At 42.6% G+C, this 15,890-nt stretch overlaps 4 protein-coding genes across 5 annotated transcripts in view; 1 reads left to right on the forward strand and 3 right to left on the reverse strand.

Annotated features, from left to right (window-relative positions):
- Positions 1–3,970, forward strand: part of FAM149B1 (family with sequence similarity 149, member B1) — an 85,223-nt gene extending 81,253 nt beyond the window's left edge. Inside the window, exons 13-14 of the mRNA XM_011927966.1 lie at positions 1,148–1,220; positions 2,748–3,970. Coding sequence (XP_011783356.1) covers positions 1,148–1,220; positions 2,748–2,821 — 147 coding nt within the window. The 3' untranslated portion in view covers positions 2,822–3,970. The remainder of the gene's footprint in view (positions 1–1,147; positions 1,221–2,747) is intronic.
- Positions 3,971–4,585: 615 nt separating this feature from the next.
- Positions 4,586–14,009, reverse strand: DNAJC9 (DnaJ (Hsp40) homolog, subfamily C, member 9). Of its 2 annotated transcripts, XM_011927946.1 has the most exons (7): positions 13,817–14,009; positions 13,108–13,368; positions 8,691–10,990; positions 8,372–8,512; positions 7,624–7,878; positions 5,565–5,651; positions 4,586–5,251 (listed from the first exon to the last, which is right to left on the reverse strand). In XM_011927946.1, exons 3-7 carry the CDS (start codon positions 8,868–8,870, stop codon positions 5,135–5,137), a joined length of 780 nt encoding a protein of 259 aa, XP_011783336.1. In that variant the 5' UTR covers positions 8,871–10,990; positions 13,108–13,368; positions 13,817–14,009; the 3' UTR covers positions 4,586–5,134. The 2 variants fall into 2 exon arrangements, with proteins under 2 accessions (XP_011783336.1, XP_011783330.1); XM_011927940.1 differs by lacking the exons at positions 13,108–13,368; positions 13,817–14,009 and having other exon boundaries at positions 8,691–11,621.
- MRPS16 (mitochondrial ribosomal protein S16) lies at positions 12,096–14,030 on the reverse strand. The gene is made up of 3 exons (XM_011927928.1): positions 13,817–14,030; positions 13,108–13,368; positions 12,096–12,348 (listed from the first exon to the last, which is right to left on the reverse strand). Exons 1-3 carry the CDS (start codon positions 13,827–13,829, stop codon positions 12,209–12,211), a joined length of 414 nt encoding a protein of 137 aa, XP_011783318.1. The 5' UTR covers positions 13,830–14,030; the 3' UTR covers positions 12,096–12,208.
- Positions 14,031–15,062: 1,032 nt separating this feature from the next.
- Positions 15,063–15,890, reverse strand: part of CFAP70 (cilia and flagella associated protein 70) — a 132,892-nt gene continuing 132,064 nt past the window's right edge. Inside the window, exon 28 of the mRNA XM_011929587.1 lies at positions 15,063–15,350. Coding sequence (XP_011784977.1) covers positions 15,270–15,350 — 81 coding nt within the window. The 3' untranslated portion in view covers positions 15,063–15,269. The remainder of the gene's footprint in view (positions 15,351–15,890) is intronic.

Consider the following 15,890-nt stretch of genomic DNA (forward strand, 5'->3'; position numbering starts at 1 on the left):
AAAAAAAAAAAAAAAAAATACAAGAAAATTAGCCAGGCATGGTGGTGTACGCCTGTAATCCCAGCTACTCAGGAGGCTAAGGCAGACAGGAGCTAAGCTGGGGAGGCGGAGGTTGCAGTCAGCCGAGATTGCGCCATTGCACTCCAGCCTGGGCAACAGACCAAGAAGACTCTGTCTCCAAAAAAAAAAGAATGCTAGCTGTGAGTCCTGGGCCTAACACTACAGACTAGCACTTCGCTCCTTGCTGTTTTCATCTAGAATAGGGGCCAGTAAACTACAGTTCCTGGGCTACTCACTCAGTCTACCACCTTGTTTTGTAAATAAACTTTTATTGGAACAGTGCCACCAAGCTCATGTGTTTATGTGCTGTCTATAGCTGCCTTCACACCGTAACAGCAAGGCTGAGTAGTTGCAGCAACCACCCTATGGTCCACAAAGCCTAATATAATAACTATCTGGCCCTTCACAAAAAATAAGTTTGCTGACCCTTGATCTCTAAAATATAGGGGCTTCACTAGAAAAAAACTTCCTGAAATCTCTTGATTTCAGTGCTCTCTCAAGGGAACTACTGGGGGATGTTTTTAATCCATAAGCCCCAGCAGGATGTCATATATAGGTTTATCTGATATTTCCATTTTAATATTTTAGTCATATCTCTACAATTTTTAATTCCTTGAGGTAACGTGAAATGTTCGCATTTCATAATGCTAAAAAGTAAATGTAAAGTTAAATTTCAGTATGATGGTAAAGTCGTAAGTATTTCAATGTTGCTGAAAAGGCTGGTTCTGTTTTAAATGAAAGCATTCATTTAAAATATATGCAGCAGCCAACAAAAAGAAATCAGACAAACTCCCTTAGAAGCTAACTGAAATATTAAACCATATGGATTATTTATAAATGCTGATTTTCTTAACGGCATAGTAATAACATTGAAGAATATGCAATTTTTACAATAAATGGCTTTGTGGGCATCTGGCTTGGGATTTTCTACTTGAAATTCAACACAGTGCACTCAGCTGACTTTTCCCTCAAGTTGGTAGTCTATGCCTTTTACACTGTTGATTTCAAGGTTTTCCTGTGAACCTGATAAATATTATCCTTTGTGAGAAGCTGCACCCTAAGAAGTGTCTCCTCTTTTCTCTTTCAGCTGGATACACAGTATCGTCGCTCATGTGCAGTTGAGTATCCGCATCAGGCCAGACCTGGCAGGGGATCTGCAGGTACAGGTGGGGCCACGGCCCTTATTTACTACTGTGTGGTTAAGACCCAGCCTTTGTCTTTTTTCCTACACCTGTTTCCCCTTCTTTCAGATTTTCTTGGATTCATTGTTTTCTCACATCTTTGTAAATCACCTAAAATTCATTTTGGAACATGGAGTATAATAAAAAGCTAGGAGAGTTCTATTGCTCAGAGCCAAAAAGTTTCAGATTCCTGTTTTCTTCACACCATGTAAATTTACTTCTCACTACTTTGGTAAACTGCTTTGTTTTTTAATCTATAAAGTTTAACCCAAATTAGTCCTTGTTATAACATTCAAAATATTCTTTGAGAACGTGGCATGGATTTTGTTATGTAAGCAAAATTCATATTCCTATGGATTAAACTGCTTTGATCAGTTAATCTGTTAGACCAAGGTAAGAAAAAAAATTCTAAACCATCAGGATATGCTAAGTCTGATTCTATCCCATTAACTCTTTTTATCTTTAAATTATACTCTGTAGATGTACTAACAAAGAAGTGATGGGAGAAAATTGAGGGGTTTTTTTTTTTTGAGACAGTCTCACTCTGTTGATCAGGCCAGAATGCAGTGGCACAATCATGGCTCACTGTAGCCTCGAACTCCTGGGCTCAAGGGATCCTCCCACCTAAGCCTCCCACAAGGGGCTATAAGCAGTGCCACCATGCCCAGCTAATTTATTTTTTGTAGAGACAGGGTCTCGCTATGTTGCCCAGGCTGCAGAATGTCTTAATTCTTCCTGTGACAGTCTTACCACCATCAGGGTCATTCTTATATATGCTCACGGTAAATTTATAAGTAATGAACAGTTGAGATGTTTCCTGTTAATAAGATTAATCAGCAACTACAGTAAAAAACTAGTCTGCCTCAAGCCATTTTTGTAGTCCAAGTGATTTCCCAGCTCAGTTCCCCGTAGCACTGTCTGGTAGAGTCTTTGAATGCTTTCGTCAGATTCTGCTTTCAGATCTGCATTTGAACTATCATTTCAGCTACACTAAAGTCAGGTATAACTGGCCAGTTGTGGTGGCTCACACCTGTAATCCCAGCACTTTGGGTGGCTAAGGCAGGCAGATCACGAGGTCAGCAGATCGAGACCATCCTAACACGGTGAAACCCCATCTCTACTAAAAATACAAAAAATTAGCCGGGTGTGGTGGTGGACACCTGTAGTCCCAGCTACTCGGGAGGCTGAGGCAGGAGAATGGTGTGAACCCGGGAGGCGGAGCTTGCAGTGAGCTGAGTTCGTGCCACTGCACTCCAGCCTGAGCCACAAAGTGAGACTCCGCCTCAAAAAAATAAAGAAAGGTATAACTAATGTTAACACTGAAGTGAGTAAATCAGACATCTTGGTTCTTTTTAATTAGTGGGCTCTTCTGCAAAACTAGTTTACTCCTTTCATACCTTAAGAAAGTCCAATTCATAACTGGAGCAAAAAAGCCCTTGGCTATAAACTTGAGAGTTACTATGAAACCTAGACTGCCTACTAATGTTACTCTATGTCATCTGACAGGTCCTCAGTTACATGGGTCTACAAAATCTCAAAGCAGAGGCGGACCAGTCTCTCGAACCAGGCAGGGACCATAAGGCAAATGAGAAGAATCTGTCAGGCTGCAGGAAACACAAGATTTCATGAAGCCGTATTCAGTCATCAAGTGATGTAGAGCTTGTATAGAAGATCGACTAGAAACCATCTTCATGAAGGGTGATTTTGGCACAAGTGACTGAAGAACAAAACAGCACGGCCGCCAAAAATGACATGAGTGTTTTTTCTATCTCCAGTTACTGTCTCTTTCAGCAGAAATTAACCTATTCCATTGGAAAGAAAAGTTTGTACCCAAAGATGCAACAATGAATAATAGCCAAATCACTGCTCATGTTGTTGTCTCTTAACAATGATCAGTTCAGTCATATAGGATTTGATGAGCTCACACATACATAAAAAGCAAATGATCAGTGACAATATCACTGGCTTCAGAATACTTCAGTTTGTATTCATTTCTGGAGAGCTATACTCAGTTTCAAGTCATTTTGCTGTCAAAAATCTGACCTCATCCAATAGACATCATTCCTAAAACTCTCTTTAGATGTCCTACCCTATCAAGAGATTAAAATGGAAGGGGTGTGTAACTAAAGACATAAATGTTAAGCATTAAAGTAACTTCTGTAATAAAGTATATTGCATATTTTTTTAGATAGGACAGTTCAACCTTATGATGCCTACCTGATGTCAGGTTATGCTTATTTTCTTCCTAAAGTAGGTTACTGGTCATATCTTTTTTCCAAATATTAAATGCACCTTGCCAGATATTCTCCTGCAACTCTAAGGAAAGGAAGTCAAAAAATAATTCATAGAATCTGCTATTGGGCCAAAGTATAATTCCCTAAAAGTTTAAGAAACCCTGGCAATTAATTCAGCATAAACATATCCTATAAACAGCAGGAGAGGTTCAGCTTTCTGACTTTACTGTGGACCTTTCCCTAAGGGCATTCATGAATGCAGCAACAGTTTTAACTATGGCTTAAATTTATTTTAAATTTCACTAAATATAAATCTTGATTATCATGCCAGTTTTAGATCTTATTAATTTTCAGAATGGATAAATTCAATAATCATAAATTACAGTAACTTTTTTTTATACCAAGGTGTTCTAATGCCATCATATGAAGACAGATGCCTCAAACAACCTGCATTAAATTATATTTTTAATACAATTAAAAACTATTTTTAACCTATTTGTAGTCACAAACTGAAAATGTGTCGTCTTTACCTTAGAGCTAAAGGCTTACTTTATGCATATGGCATATTTAATAGTCTATAAATCAAACATTTAAACAGTTCCTTAAAAAGTTCCATATAGTCTTATACCAACTCATCTACATAGAAATGAAAATCCCTGTATTGTTCTCACAAACCGTTACCACAAGTTCACTGTAACAATTAGATCAATATGGCTTGCCTTTCAAAGTTAAAGAGTCAGAAAGGGGCCTCTAAGAAGTCATTTAGCCCAATTCCCTCACCCTGTTTTCCCTCAAAGCCGGTGCAATTTTTTTTAAACCAAAAAACTGGACATATTTAATACATACAGTTTGACAAGTTTGTATTTCACTCTGTTTTGATGTAATAACTTTTATAAAAGGAGACAGATTCAGACAAGCTCAGTGAAAGACATTCAGCAATTAGTGGCAGGACTACAACACACATCTCTCTATGCTAGGGAAACCAGGCCCTCTATTATAAAGCTGACAGGGGCTATTGTTTTCCACTTTTCTCTCATCCTAAACACCATTCGTATTTCTTCTAGGTCACATTTTACTGGGATCATTTACAAAGCCCCCAGAACTTAATCATCATGTTTTACTTTTTTTATTTAATCATATACAACTCTTACAAAAATGCTTGAAGTAATTTAACACCCGTACATCAGTACAAAACCTGGTTGAGTAAAATGAAGAGAGGGTCTATTCAAGATCATTAAGACCAAATATAAACTGGGAAGTATGTGGAAGACAGCTGTCCAGCAAGTGTTTGGAAGGTGTTCTAGCTGGGTAGAGAGCCTAATCTAACAGACACGCACACTGCAGAAAACAGCCTGAACAGAACTACATCTTAGATAAGAGTTCTGTGTACCGAAGATCTATGGAGGCAAGTGCTGTCAGGAAGGACACTACCTCCCTCCGCCTTCCCAACTGTCACCACCAAGTTCCTTCTGGTAAGGACCTCACACAATGTCAAGTGCTTTCTAGGAAATACTAAGATGGTTGGTCTAGTCAATCTGAAAAATTCAGGCTGGAAAGACACCTTTTCTCAAGAGTTGACTTTTGCCTTCAAATCTTGCCTGCACCTTGCCTACGATGGCATCAATTTACACCTAAGGACCTTTGAAGAGAAAAATTCCATTATTTCTTTTCTTTCTTGAGAGATTTTTTCCCTCCTCCTTTGGAAGATCTGCAGTACTTTGCTTCCATCTGAGCCAGAAAATTGTCCATTTCCTTTTGCCGATCCTTTTGTCTGCTCTAAGAAGTTAAAACACAAGCTTTCACAACATTATCCGTAGACAGAAAGTACTTAGTGGTTGCCAGGGGCTGGAAAAGTGGAGTAACTACTAATGGGTAGGAGTTTTTTTGGAATGGTGAAAATGTCCTACAATTGGTGTTAATAATTGTAAAACTTTGTAAATACATAAAACCACCAAACTGTACACTTTAAAAGGACAGATAGTATGCAACTTATGTCTTAAAATAAGAAAACAAAATAAAACATTCCAAAGAAAATATTAGCAATAGGAATCAGATCATTAAAGATGTGGCAACAAGCTGCCAAGTTTACCTGAATGGCTGCCTTCAGGCTATCCACGCCTTCATCAAGCCCCAACTCCTTTTTGCTCATTTCTGCTTCTTTCGCCTCTTCCTGAGCCTGAAACAGAAACTCACATGAGACTCAGGGCCACCAGAAAATGCTTAAAATACATTCTCTTTCCCAAAAACAAATCTATAATACTGTTTCAATTTGAGGATTATATGAATAGACAAAATGAACAGAATTACATAACTATGTCATTCATTAAAAGGCAACAATGCTGATAGCAAGCACAGATCCTCTGATTCCAATTACCATTTGTTTTTTCCCCAATTCTACTTACTAGAGGTAGTAAGTACTTTGGCACTCATAAATCACATGGTGATAAAAGGGAACATGAGGCCAGATATGGTGGCTCACACCTGTAATCCCCATACCTTGGGAGGCCAAGGTGGGAGGATTACTGGAACTCAGGTGTTTGAGACCTGCCTGGGTAACACAGCGAGACCTCATCTCTACAAAAAATAAAAGAAATGAGCCTGGTGTGGTGGTATGTGCTTGTAGTCCCAGCTACTAGGGAGGCTAAGGTGGGAAGATGGCTTCAGCCTGGGAGTTCGAGGCTGCACTGAGCTGTGATCATGCCTCTGCACTCCAGCCTGGATGATGGAATGACATGCCATCTCTCAGAAAAAAGAAGAAAAAAAGAAAGAAAATGATGCAATTGCCAGGATACAGGTACTTCCGATTCCTCCCCCAGAAACCCAATTTACTACATGGGACTGGTGGCGCCTTGTGAACAACCCCAGTTTAAAATGACTTCTGATTAATCAGAAGAAACAACATCAATAAACTCAGTTTTAACATTCACTTACCTGATTTCAAAGCAGCCTTCCTTTGCCAAGTGTTCCTAGAGCATTGTTTACAAAATACCACAAGCACACCTTAGGGTAACAACTATAAGACGCCCCAACACCCCTTGTGAATTTTCTAACTAGCAATTAATGCTATTAATACTGAGGATGATGATACATTAGGATCCCCATCCCAATAAGACACCCGTTCCCTTGTATTCAAATTATCTCTTTAAATTCAGCATCCCCCTAAGGTTTGTTGAACAGTCTCTCAAAACTATGCCATATTTCTCCTCAAACTCTAGGGAAGTTTCTCAAGTTAACAGTCTACTGTGAATGCAGCTGTGCTCAGTTTCATCTCAGGAAATGAACAACTTAAGATTTGACTGTCAGCTTGAGTCTTAGCAGGTGTAGCCTAGGAACCAAAATGCTCTTGATATATACTCCACTGCTCCCCTCAGCTCACCAGAAAGGTCAGCCTCTTATTTAGGCAAAACAAGGCCTCTGAATTTTCACCGGAAACAAAAAGGTCAGCTTTCTCTCTACATGCATCTCCTATGTAAAAGCTGCAGAAAAGTTCCTGAGGGCACTCATGAGGGCAGCAATGATTCTAAAAGTTGTATGCTCCTTAAGAGAATCTAATGCCTGATGATCTAAGGTTTCATCTTGAACTACCCCCCCCAACTCTCCTCACCCCCACTGTCACTGGAAAAACTGTCTTCCACAAAACAGGTCCCTGGTACCAAAAAGGTTGGGGACAGCTCAAGTTTTTCTTTAAAAAAAAGAAACGAAATTCTGTATTCAACTCAAGAATCAAACTCTGGGCAAAGGCCCAAAAATCTGCACTTTTAACAAGACAGTCTCTGTCATTCTCTTTTTACCCCCTCAACCGAGTAAGGATCACTGCCCATCCTGTGTACCTGGGTTCCACTAACTTTATCTCCTGAGGAATGCCTCAGCAATGCTATAAGAATTGGCCCATATGAAAAAAGATTTCAGCGCTACTTTACTATGGTAATATTTAAACAATCTATGCAATAAAAATCATCTTGAGCACAACATACTAGAAAAAGGTTTCTCTTGATGAACTGGTATGCCCATTTTACTAGATCAGAACTGTAGACCAAGTTAACCCTAGTCCTTACTTCTGGAGTTTTATGTTTACTTCCACTGCTGTAAATACCCTCAAATTTTTTGGAAGCAGTCAAAATATAAATCAACAGTATTCAAAATCTTACCCTTCTTTTCCTTGCATTCATCTTTTGTTTCGATTCTTTGACAAAGGCATTATAGGATGGGATCTCTCCGGCGTCAATAGCTTGCTGAATGATACTCCTTATCCTGGGTTCCTCTGTGTACTGCACGCAAAGCACAGACTCCATGATCTGATCCATGTCACCCTTGAAGTCCAGATAGGCCTGTTTAATATCAGCCAGCTCTTCTTCCGAACCTTTGTATGTCTTTTCAAAAGCTTGAATGTCCTCTAAAGATATCTGATAACAAAGGAGATTTGCTTTAACTTTGAGGATTTTACTTTAAATAAAAGATACATTAGTAAAACTAGAGTTAGGTGTTGAATTGCTGCAATGCAACAGTTGCTTGAGTTGAAATTATTGAACCAGATATTCTATGCTTAAGCTTTTCCGGAGTCCTCCTTTTTAAATCCAATCCTTGTATCTGCTAACTAGGGACTAGTGAAGTTTCCAACGGTGAAAGGAGATCCGGAATCAGGACTTACATTTGGATATGTAAAATAAAGAACATCCTGCAAAAAAAAAAAAAAAATCTGCCCTTTTCAGTGCAACAATCACATTGACAGAAAATTTAAAGCCTGTTTCAGTAAGTGAAATTTATATTTCAAGGCCAAACTCAAAAATTCTAATTCCTACAAAATTGACATAAAATACAAGATCTTAGAGGCACTCAATAAAGGTTTGTTGATTGAATGATGGTAACAGCCATAAAGAAACCTCCAGAGTCCTTTACCTTTTTAAAGAGTAGCCGCCAATACGCCTCCCAGTCTCGGTCTTGGGTGAGCACAGGAGAGTCCTCGTCTACTGTTCCCTGCTCATCGTACACTGCTCTCTGTTCTCTGTCACTGAGAACGGAATAGACTTTTCCCAGGATCTGAGGGCAGAGAGTATCCGTAAATCGCCCCTGCTCCTCCCACCGAAACCGCGGCCCGAGAAATAAAGATCAGAAGGCGCCAAGTGGAGCTCAGCGCGCTCCCCTGGACGGGGCCCAGTGGTCAAAAGGCTGGGGACATCCTGGCGGCCTGTCGGCCTCGGGGCGTGACCCTGCATACCTGGAAGCGGCGGGTGGCGTCCTCTTTGTCGCCCTCGCCCACCCGGTCCGGGTGTACCTGCAGGGACACCTTGTGGTAGCCTCGTCGGACCTCGCCGTCGGAAGCCTCGCGTCGCACACCCAGCACCCGGTAAAGGTCGGCGGTGCCGAACACTTCCTCGCAAAGCTCCAGCAGCCCCATGCCGGGCAGGGATACGACCTCCGAGAAAGCAGCTGCTGCCAACCGCGCCGGGTACAACCCAGAACTGCTTCTTTTTCCCGCCCAAAATGCCTAGGGCGCCTGCGTCACAAGCACTGAAGGGGCGTGACCACGCCGCGCATCCGCGCTTTACGGCGGCCGCAAAACGAGCCGTGACGAGGCAGGCGCGGGCCTGGGTAAATAACACCGGCGCGTGGAGTCGGAGTCCTCCGCCGGCCGCGTGCAGGAGCCAGGTCTTCAAGGGAAGTGATGTTGCTCGGGTCTCTCCTCCCCTTGCTCTGGAAACCTGGCGTCCGTCTTACCTTTTAGTGTCCCAGAACAGCTTTTTCAAAAAGTTCATATATTAGCTTGAATTACAAACTGCTGGCCTATTTTTTAAGTAGAAAATGGCCAAACTTCAGCATTCAGCAATTTCACATGGTTCAACAGATTTTTTTTTTCAAAAATGTTCCTGAAAGGAACAGGTAAAGCTGTTGGCCCAAATAATTTTGCACCCCACTGGCTGGAAATGCTGGGGTACTTCCCCTCTAGCCCTGCAGGAAAAACCCTATGCTGAAACCCAAAAAGCACAAAACACAAAAACTCTTACCTAACAGGACTTTCATCTTACACATTGGTGGAGGTAACATGACCCAAGCCCCCGTCTTAATAACAAACTGCTGAAGCAAAGGCGCTTTCTTTTAATACTCTGAAGTTCACAGCTGGGTTTGAACATGTTGGATCCCAGGTGGCAGCAGGGTAGGCTGGAGCAATCATCCAAGAGATGGTGAGAAACTTGGGCCTGGAGACCCAAAGCAAGGCTGAAGCTGGGGATAAAACTTTTTAAGTAGGATAAGCTCACAAAGGAAGTATGCGTATACATGTATTAGACAAAGGAATAAACAATGCTAAGTGAATATCCGAGTTGGCAGAAAAATACCTTATCAAATCTTATCCCCTGATTTAGCATTTTTCAGAATCATTCTGCTTTGCCAATAAGTTTCTGCAAAGCCTCACTCTCCAGGATACATTAATATCTTTTAAACCTCCCAGAGTTGCCATGATTTTCAAAGCATTTCTCTTTCCCAGATCAAGATCAAACTCAGCTGAAGTCAGTTCCTCTCAACCTGCCCTGGCATCAAAGTCTCAAGGCAAGCAGGGGCCAACCAGCAACAACCCCGGGGGAGCTTTGCCAACCACAGAATTTAAGATGGCTGGTAATCGTTCTCAGAACATAAAACACAAAATAAGTGGGCACACTGATAGAACCTCCTCTATATAAATTTCCTATATCTTAGTCACATACCAGAGTTAAGACATCTGTCTTTGCTCATTTTTTTCCCCTCTATGGACAACATAATATGTTGGGAAGGGCTTTCCAGGAGGGCATAACTGGGGTATGAATCTTACATCACTGGGCAGGTTTCCACCTCTAGGCCTCAGCTTCCCCATCTGTAAAACAGAGATAATCCTACCTGCCTTCATGCCTTACAATCGTCACAAATAATCTTGTACACAAAAGGCCTAGGACATATGTAGGTGCTTTACAATATTATCTATCAGTTTCTCATATTTTTTAAGGTACTCAAATACATCAATTTTAACATTTTTCTATATACACATTTGCTACTGAAAATTGAAATAGCACATTGAAATACTTTTATTGCAACTCAAATTTTCAAAAAACCAGAAAATCAAATTATTATGCTGTAGCCAAATTACGTAATGTTTTCTTTTCTTTTTGAGACAGGGTCTTACTCGGTCACCCAGGCTGGACTGTAGCAGAACAATCACAGTTCACTGCAGTATCGGCCTCCTGGGCTCAAGTGATCTTACTGCCTCAGCTTCCCGAGTAGCTGGAACTATGGGTGAGCACCACCACACACAGCTAATTTTTAAATTTTTTGTAGAGACGGGGTCTTGCTGTGTTGCCCAGGCTGGTCTCAAACTCTGGCTTCAAGTGATCCTTCCACCTCAGCCTCCCAAACTGCTGAGATCACAGGTGTGAGCCATTGCCCCAATGGTATCTTTATATTATTTCCTCACAAGTTACTTCAAATTCTTGATGTTGAATTTCATCTCATTGACTTCAGGCTTTTAAAACACATGGGAATACTTGAGACCTATGGATGGTTGCGAGTCAAATAAAAAAGTAGAGCTAAACTGTACTAAAATTATTCAAATACATTCAAACTGTAAAGATCCCTTATAAATTACTGGCATCAAGGTAGGAAGGAAAAGATACAAGAAGTAAAATGCATCACTCATCACAGGTTGTCAAAATTATTGGTATACAGTTTATCCTAACACAGAGCAGGTTTCTTAACTGGCTCCATAAAATTACCAGCAAGAAAGAAAAGTACAAGAATAAGGTTCACAGCTGAATTGGCTTGGTGCCCTAATTCCCTATTCCAGTATTCTCAGAAGGATCCCATCTATGATATATGCAGAAATCACAGCCACATTTGAATGGTTCAATCTTGATTCATTCTGAACTCCCTTAACCCCAGCAGTTTCTCATTCTTAAAAGGTAGGTTATTAAAGCCCAAAAGCAATTTTCATAACAAATCTACATTTGTATATTTAAGAATATGCATTAAGACCGGGAGTGCTGGCTCACGCCAGTAATCCCAGCACTTTCGGAGGCCAAGGTGAGCGGATCACAAGGTCAGGAGATCAAGATCATCCTGGCCAACATAGTGAAACCGCATCTCTACAAAAAATTTAAAAATTAGCTGGGTGTGGTGGCACACGCTTGTAGCTCCCCAGCAACTGGGAAGGGTGAGGCAGGAGAATCGCTTGAACCCAGGAGGCGGAGATTACAGTAAGCTGAGATTGCACCACCGCACTCCAGCCTGGCAACAAACAAAGCGAGACTCTATCTCAAAAAAAAAGAATATGTATTAAGCAAGACAATATAAATCTCCAATTACAAAATCAGTAAGAAAGGTAACTGTTCTTACACTTGTGGGATGAACATGAAGATCTGAACAGGCCATGAATAGTCTGGCTGGGGGTTTTGAAGCAGGATGTCTTGGAAGCCAGTAGATTGTAAAGTTGTCCAAGAGACCCAGAGCCCCACTCAAAAGTCCAATCCTCCCATAGCCACTGTCTATCCCAAGACAAAGTCCAAAAAAGCTAATTAGTACCCACATCCAGCTCTAAGTCACACAAGAACAAATCTCTCCATGGGCCCTGTGCAGGTCAGGCCAGAAGAGCAAGGGCAACTCAGGATACTCCATTTATTGAACTCCAAATCTAACAAAATTAAGATCTCTGCAGAGTGTTTCAAGAGAACCTTGACTTTGTTCCCACTGCTATGCTCACTAAAGTCAGCTCACTTATGTTTCTGTAGCCTCGGTATCTGTAGCTTCTGCATCTGTTTTCTGAGAAGCTAAGAGGACTTCACGTGCCCGTTTCCTTCGCAGTCTCTCAGCATTTGTGATCATCATAGGATGCAGAGGGAAAAAGCCAGCAAGACCTAAAAGCAACAGATTTTTCACTTATTGTAACACCGTATAAGCCAGTGCTTCCCTAGGAACTCTGTCTCACAGAACTGAGGTCTGAGATCTGACCCAGTGCATGGATGTAAACCATGCTCCCCGCTTGCCAAACTCTGTACTGCTTCTCCTCGGCAAGGAGACAGTGGATGTCTACTTCCTAACAATATTCCCCTTACTTTAAAAAAGATAAATTGACAGATGACCATTCAAAACATACTATTCCCATTTTTAGCACAAAATACCAGTCACCCAAAAAGTCTTACAAAGGAGTCCACAAAAGGGGCCTCCAGATTCAAAATGCCATTTAGATCACAACTTCAGCTCCCACTTCAGTCCTGAGCAGCCTAGAGGGAATGAAAATAATTCTTTTTTTTTCCTTTGAGATGGAATCTCCCTGTTGCCCAGACTGGAGTGCAGTGATGCGATCTTGGCTCACTGCAACCTCCGACTCCTGGGTTCAAGTGATTCTCCTGCCTCAGCCTCCCCAACAGCTGGGACTACAGGCGCGTGCCACCATGTCCAGCTAATTTTTTTTTTAGTAGAGACGAAGTTTCACCACGTTGGCCAGGCTGGTCTCGAACTCTTGACCTTAGGTGATCCGCCCGCCTCGGCCTCCCAAAGTGCTGAGATTACACGCGTGAGCCACCATGCCCGGCCGAAAATCATTCTTATACCCACTGTCCTGGTGCTGACTTCTGTTTAAAATCCCCTCAATAAGAAGACCAGAGCTGAGTTACCCAGAAGCTTTTCCATAGGCTTAGTGAGGTGGGCCCCGCAGCCAATCCAATGACAGATCCTGTCTAGGTTGAGGGCAACGAGTTTTTCTCCATGACTGTTGGGCAATGGATCATAGGAGCCCAGCTGCTCTATGAAACGGCCATCCCTGGAACACTTGTTGTGAGCAGCCACAATGCGGTAGAAGGGCCGGTTGGTGCAGCCACCCAGGGCAAGGCGGATGGTTACGTGGCCCCCACGGTAGGCCTTGCAGAGGAAAGGAGCTGTAGAAAAGCAGCTGGTTAGGACACACACAAAAAAGCACAGAAAGGGCAAAATGACACAGATAGCACAATTCCCTTTTTCCACTGAAATGTCTCACTTCCAATCCATTCCTGTCAATTCAGTTTAGATGCTATTCTTCTTTGTGAAACCCCTCTTGGCCACTCCAGCCAACAATGACCTCCTCCTCATACCCAAACCCACTCGGCATGGGCTTCCCATTCACTAGGCTCTGTGACCTTGTGGAAGCCTTAGCTGCTTCAGTGGGGTGGAAATTTTCCACCGGTGATTAACGGGGGAAAAACTGAGAGAAGGATCAAATGTAAGGCAGTGTGGCTGCTTCAGGTTTGGGTTGCGTCCATCGCGCCTGGGAGAGCACCGCCCCATTCGGCCCCGAACTCCCGAGCCCCGTGACCGTCCGGTACGTCTCGCGGGGGCCCGATGACTCACTGAGGTGGACCATGGCGCCGCCGGCGTACGGCTCCTCGGAGCGCCCCGCTACCCGCACGCACCAGCTCTACGGCCTTGGCAAGGCAGAAAACAGACAGAAAAAAACTGCAGGCCGCACCGCCAAGCCGTCCAAAGCCCGAAAACCTTGACTCCGGAAGCGGATGGTCCACTCGCCCCGCCTCTTCCGCTTGCCGCCCTATACTTCCCATAATGCAACACGGTGACCCCTAACGTACCTTAAACTGCTGCAAAAGAGGCGTTTCTCGTGGTGTCTCGTGGGCGTGGCGGTGCGATCCCTCTCAGACTTGTGAGTCTCTGCTGGAGTCAGAAGTTTTGGGCGAATTCCAGGCGCTCCAAGAGAAATGCTACAACATCCATCCATCTTGCAAGCGTTGGTGCCCAGGCGCAACGCTGAGAAGTCAAATACTAAAGGGCGCTGTCCTTTCCTCGTGGAGCTCACAGTCCGCTGGGGAGACCGTGAGATGAGAGCAGAGAAACTAGGGCGATCAGTAGTACTCATTGCAAGGAGAGCGAGCAGAGAAGGCAGACCTAATGCTTGCTGAGGAAGACTTCACAGAGGAGGTAGTGTCAGGGCCGAGACTAGGAGAAGGATTATAAGTGACTAGAGTTTACTTTATCCTTCTCGTTAACTAGTTTACCTCTCACCTTTCCTCTTATTGTCGTCCCACCCCTGTCGAGGCAATCACACCTTAAAAAATAAAGGAGAGGTTATTCCTGCTTTTGCCGTGCTGTGATCCAGGGCAGAGGTGAAGTATGAATTTTTTTTTTTTTTAAACATCTGTTGCCCTAGAATATGGCCTCAGTGATGAGGGTAATGGTGTCTCCTTGGATCCCTAGTGGTTTAGATCCATGAAGATGCCTGTGTTTGGTGAGAAGGTGTCAATAGCTCCACCTTCAGCAAAGACCTCTCTGTTCAGCTTTTTTCGTTTATTGTTAGTTCCAAAGGGCTAACATGCTCTTTGCCCTAATACAGTGACCCAGCATAGCAGTCTTCCTCCAGGGCCACCTTTGAAAATGATGCCTTAATTCTTGTATTTCAGTTAACTGAACCTGTCCAGAGATCTTAGCACCAGACTTCCTCCAGGAGTGATCCAATAAGCTTTCATCAGAAACCCTAATAATGACCCCACTATACCTTAATTTTATTATATCACTGTAGTTATTTATATAACTAAATACCTACATATAATTCAGTATACGTTAACTCCAGAACCACACTGATGAATTTTGAGTTTCATATCTTCATTTTTTATTGTGACTCAGTTTCTTGTCAACCAATAAAACCAGTAACACAGCCAATGGAAATAAATGAATGGGTCTCTGTTTATGGTGAAGATTCTTTCGTTCTCCAGCTCCAGACTTCATATGGTGAAACTCTGGGAAGGAAAGGAACTCAGAGTCCCATACGGAAAACTGTTCAGCTGGAGGGGTATCAGAAAGATGGATTTCCAAAACCAACTGTTTCCTGTAGTGTGTGGATCTCTGCAAGCAGAGCCTCATCTTTCAATTTCAGCTACATTAAAGAGAAAGAAAGGGAAATACATATGTCATACGTGATACACTTTATGTGGCTTCGAAGACCCCTCTTTTGTGGGGCTACAGCTAAAGAACATAGTTCCCAGGGATGGAATTGGCTCTTCCTATATTCCCTACTTCAGACTCCAGTAGAAGACCTTAGAACCTTGTCCTGGTTACATGGATATGTTTACTTTGTGAAAATTCATCAAGCACTTTGAACAGTCATGATTTGTACATTTTTTTGTAAGATAACTTCATTAAAGTCTACTTTTTTTTTCTTTTTTTTTTTTTTTCCTGAGACGGAGTCTTGCTCTGTCACCCAAGTTGGAGTGCTGTGGCCGGATCTCAGCTCACTGCAAGCTCCGCCTCCCGGGTTAACGCCATTCTCCTGCCTCAGCCTCCCCAACAGCTGGGACTACAGGCGCGTGCCACCATGTCCAGCTAATTTTTTTTTTAGTAGAGACGAAGTTTCACCACGTTGGCCAGGCTGGTCTCGAACTCTTGACCTTAGGTGATCCGCCCGCCTCGGCCTCCC

This window comes from Colobus angolensis, unplaced genomic scaffold (genome assembly GCF_000951035.1).
Source record: "Colobus angolensis palliatus isolate OR3802 unplaced genomic scaffold, Cang.pa_1.0 Scaffold12, whole genome shotgun sequence".
NCBI lineage: Eukaryota > Metazoa > Chordata > Mammalia > Primates > Cercopithecidae > Colobus > Colobus angolensis.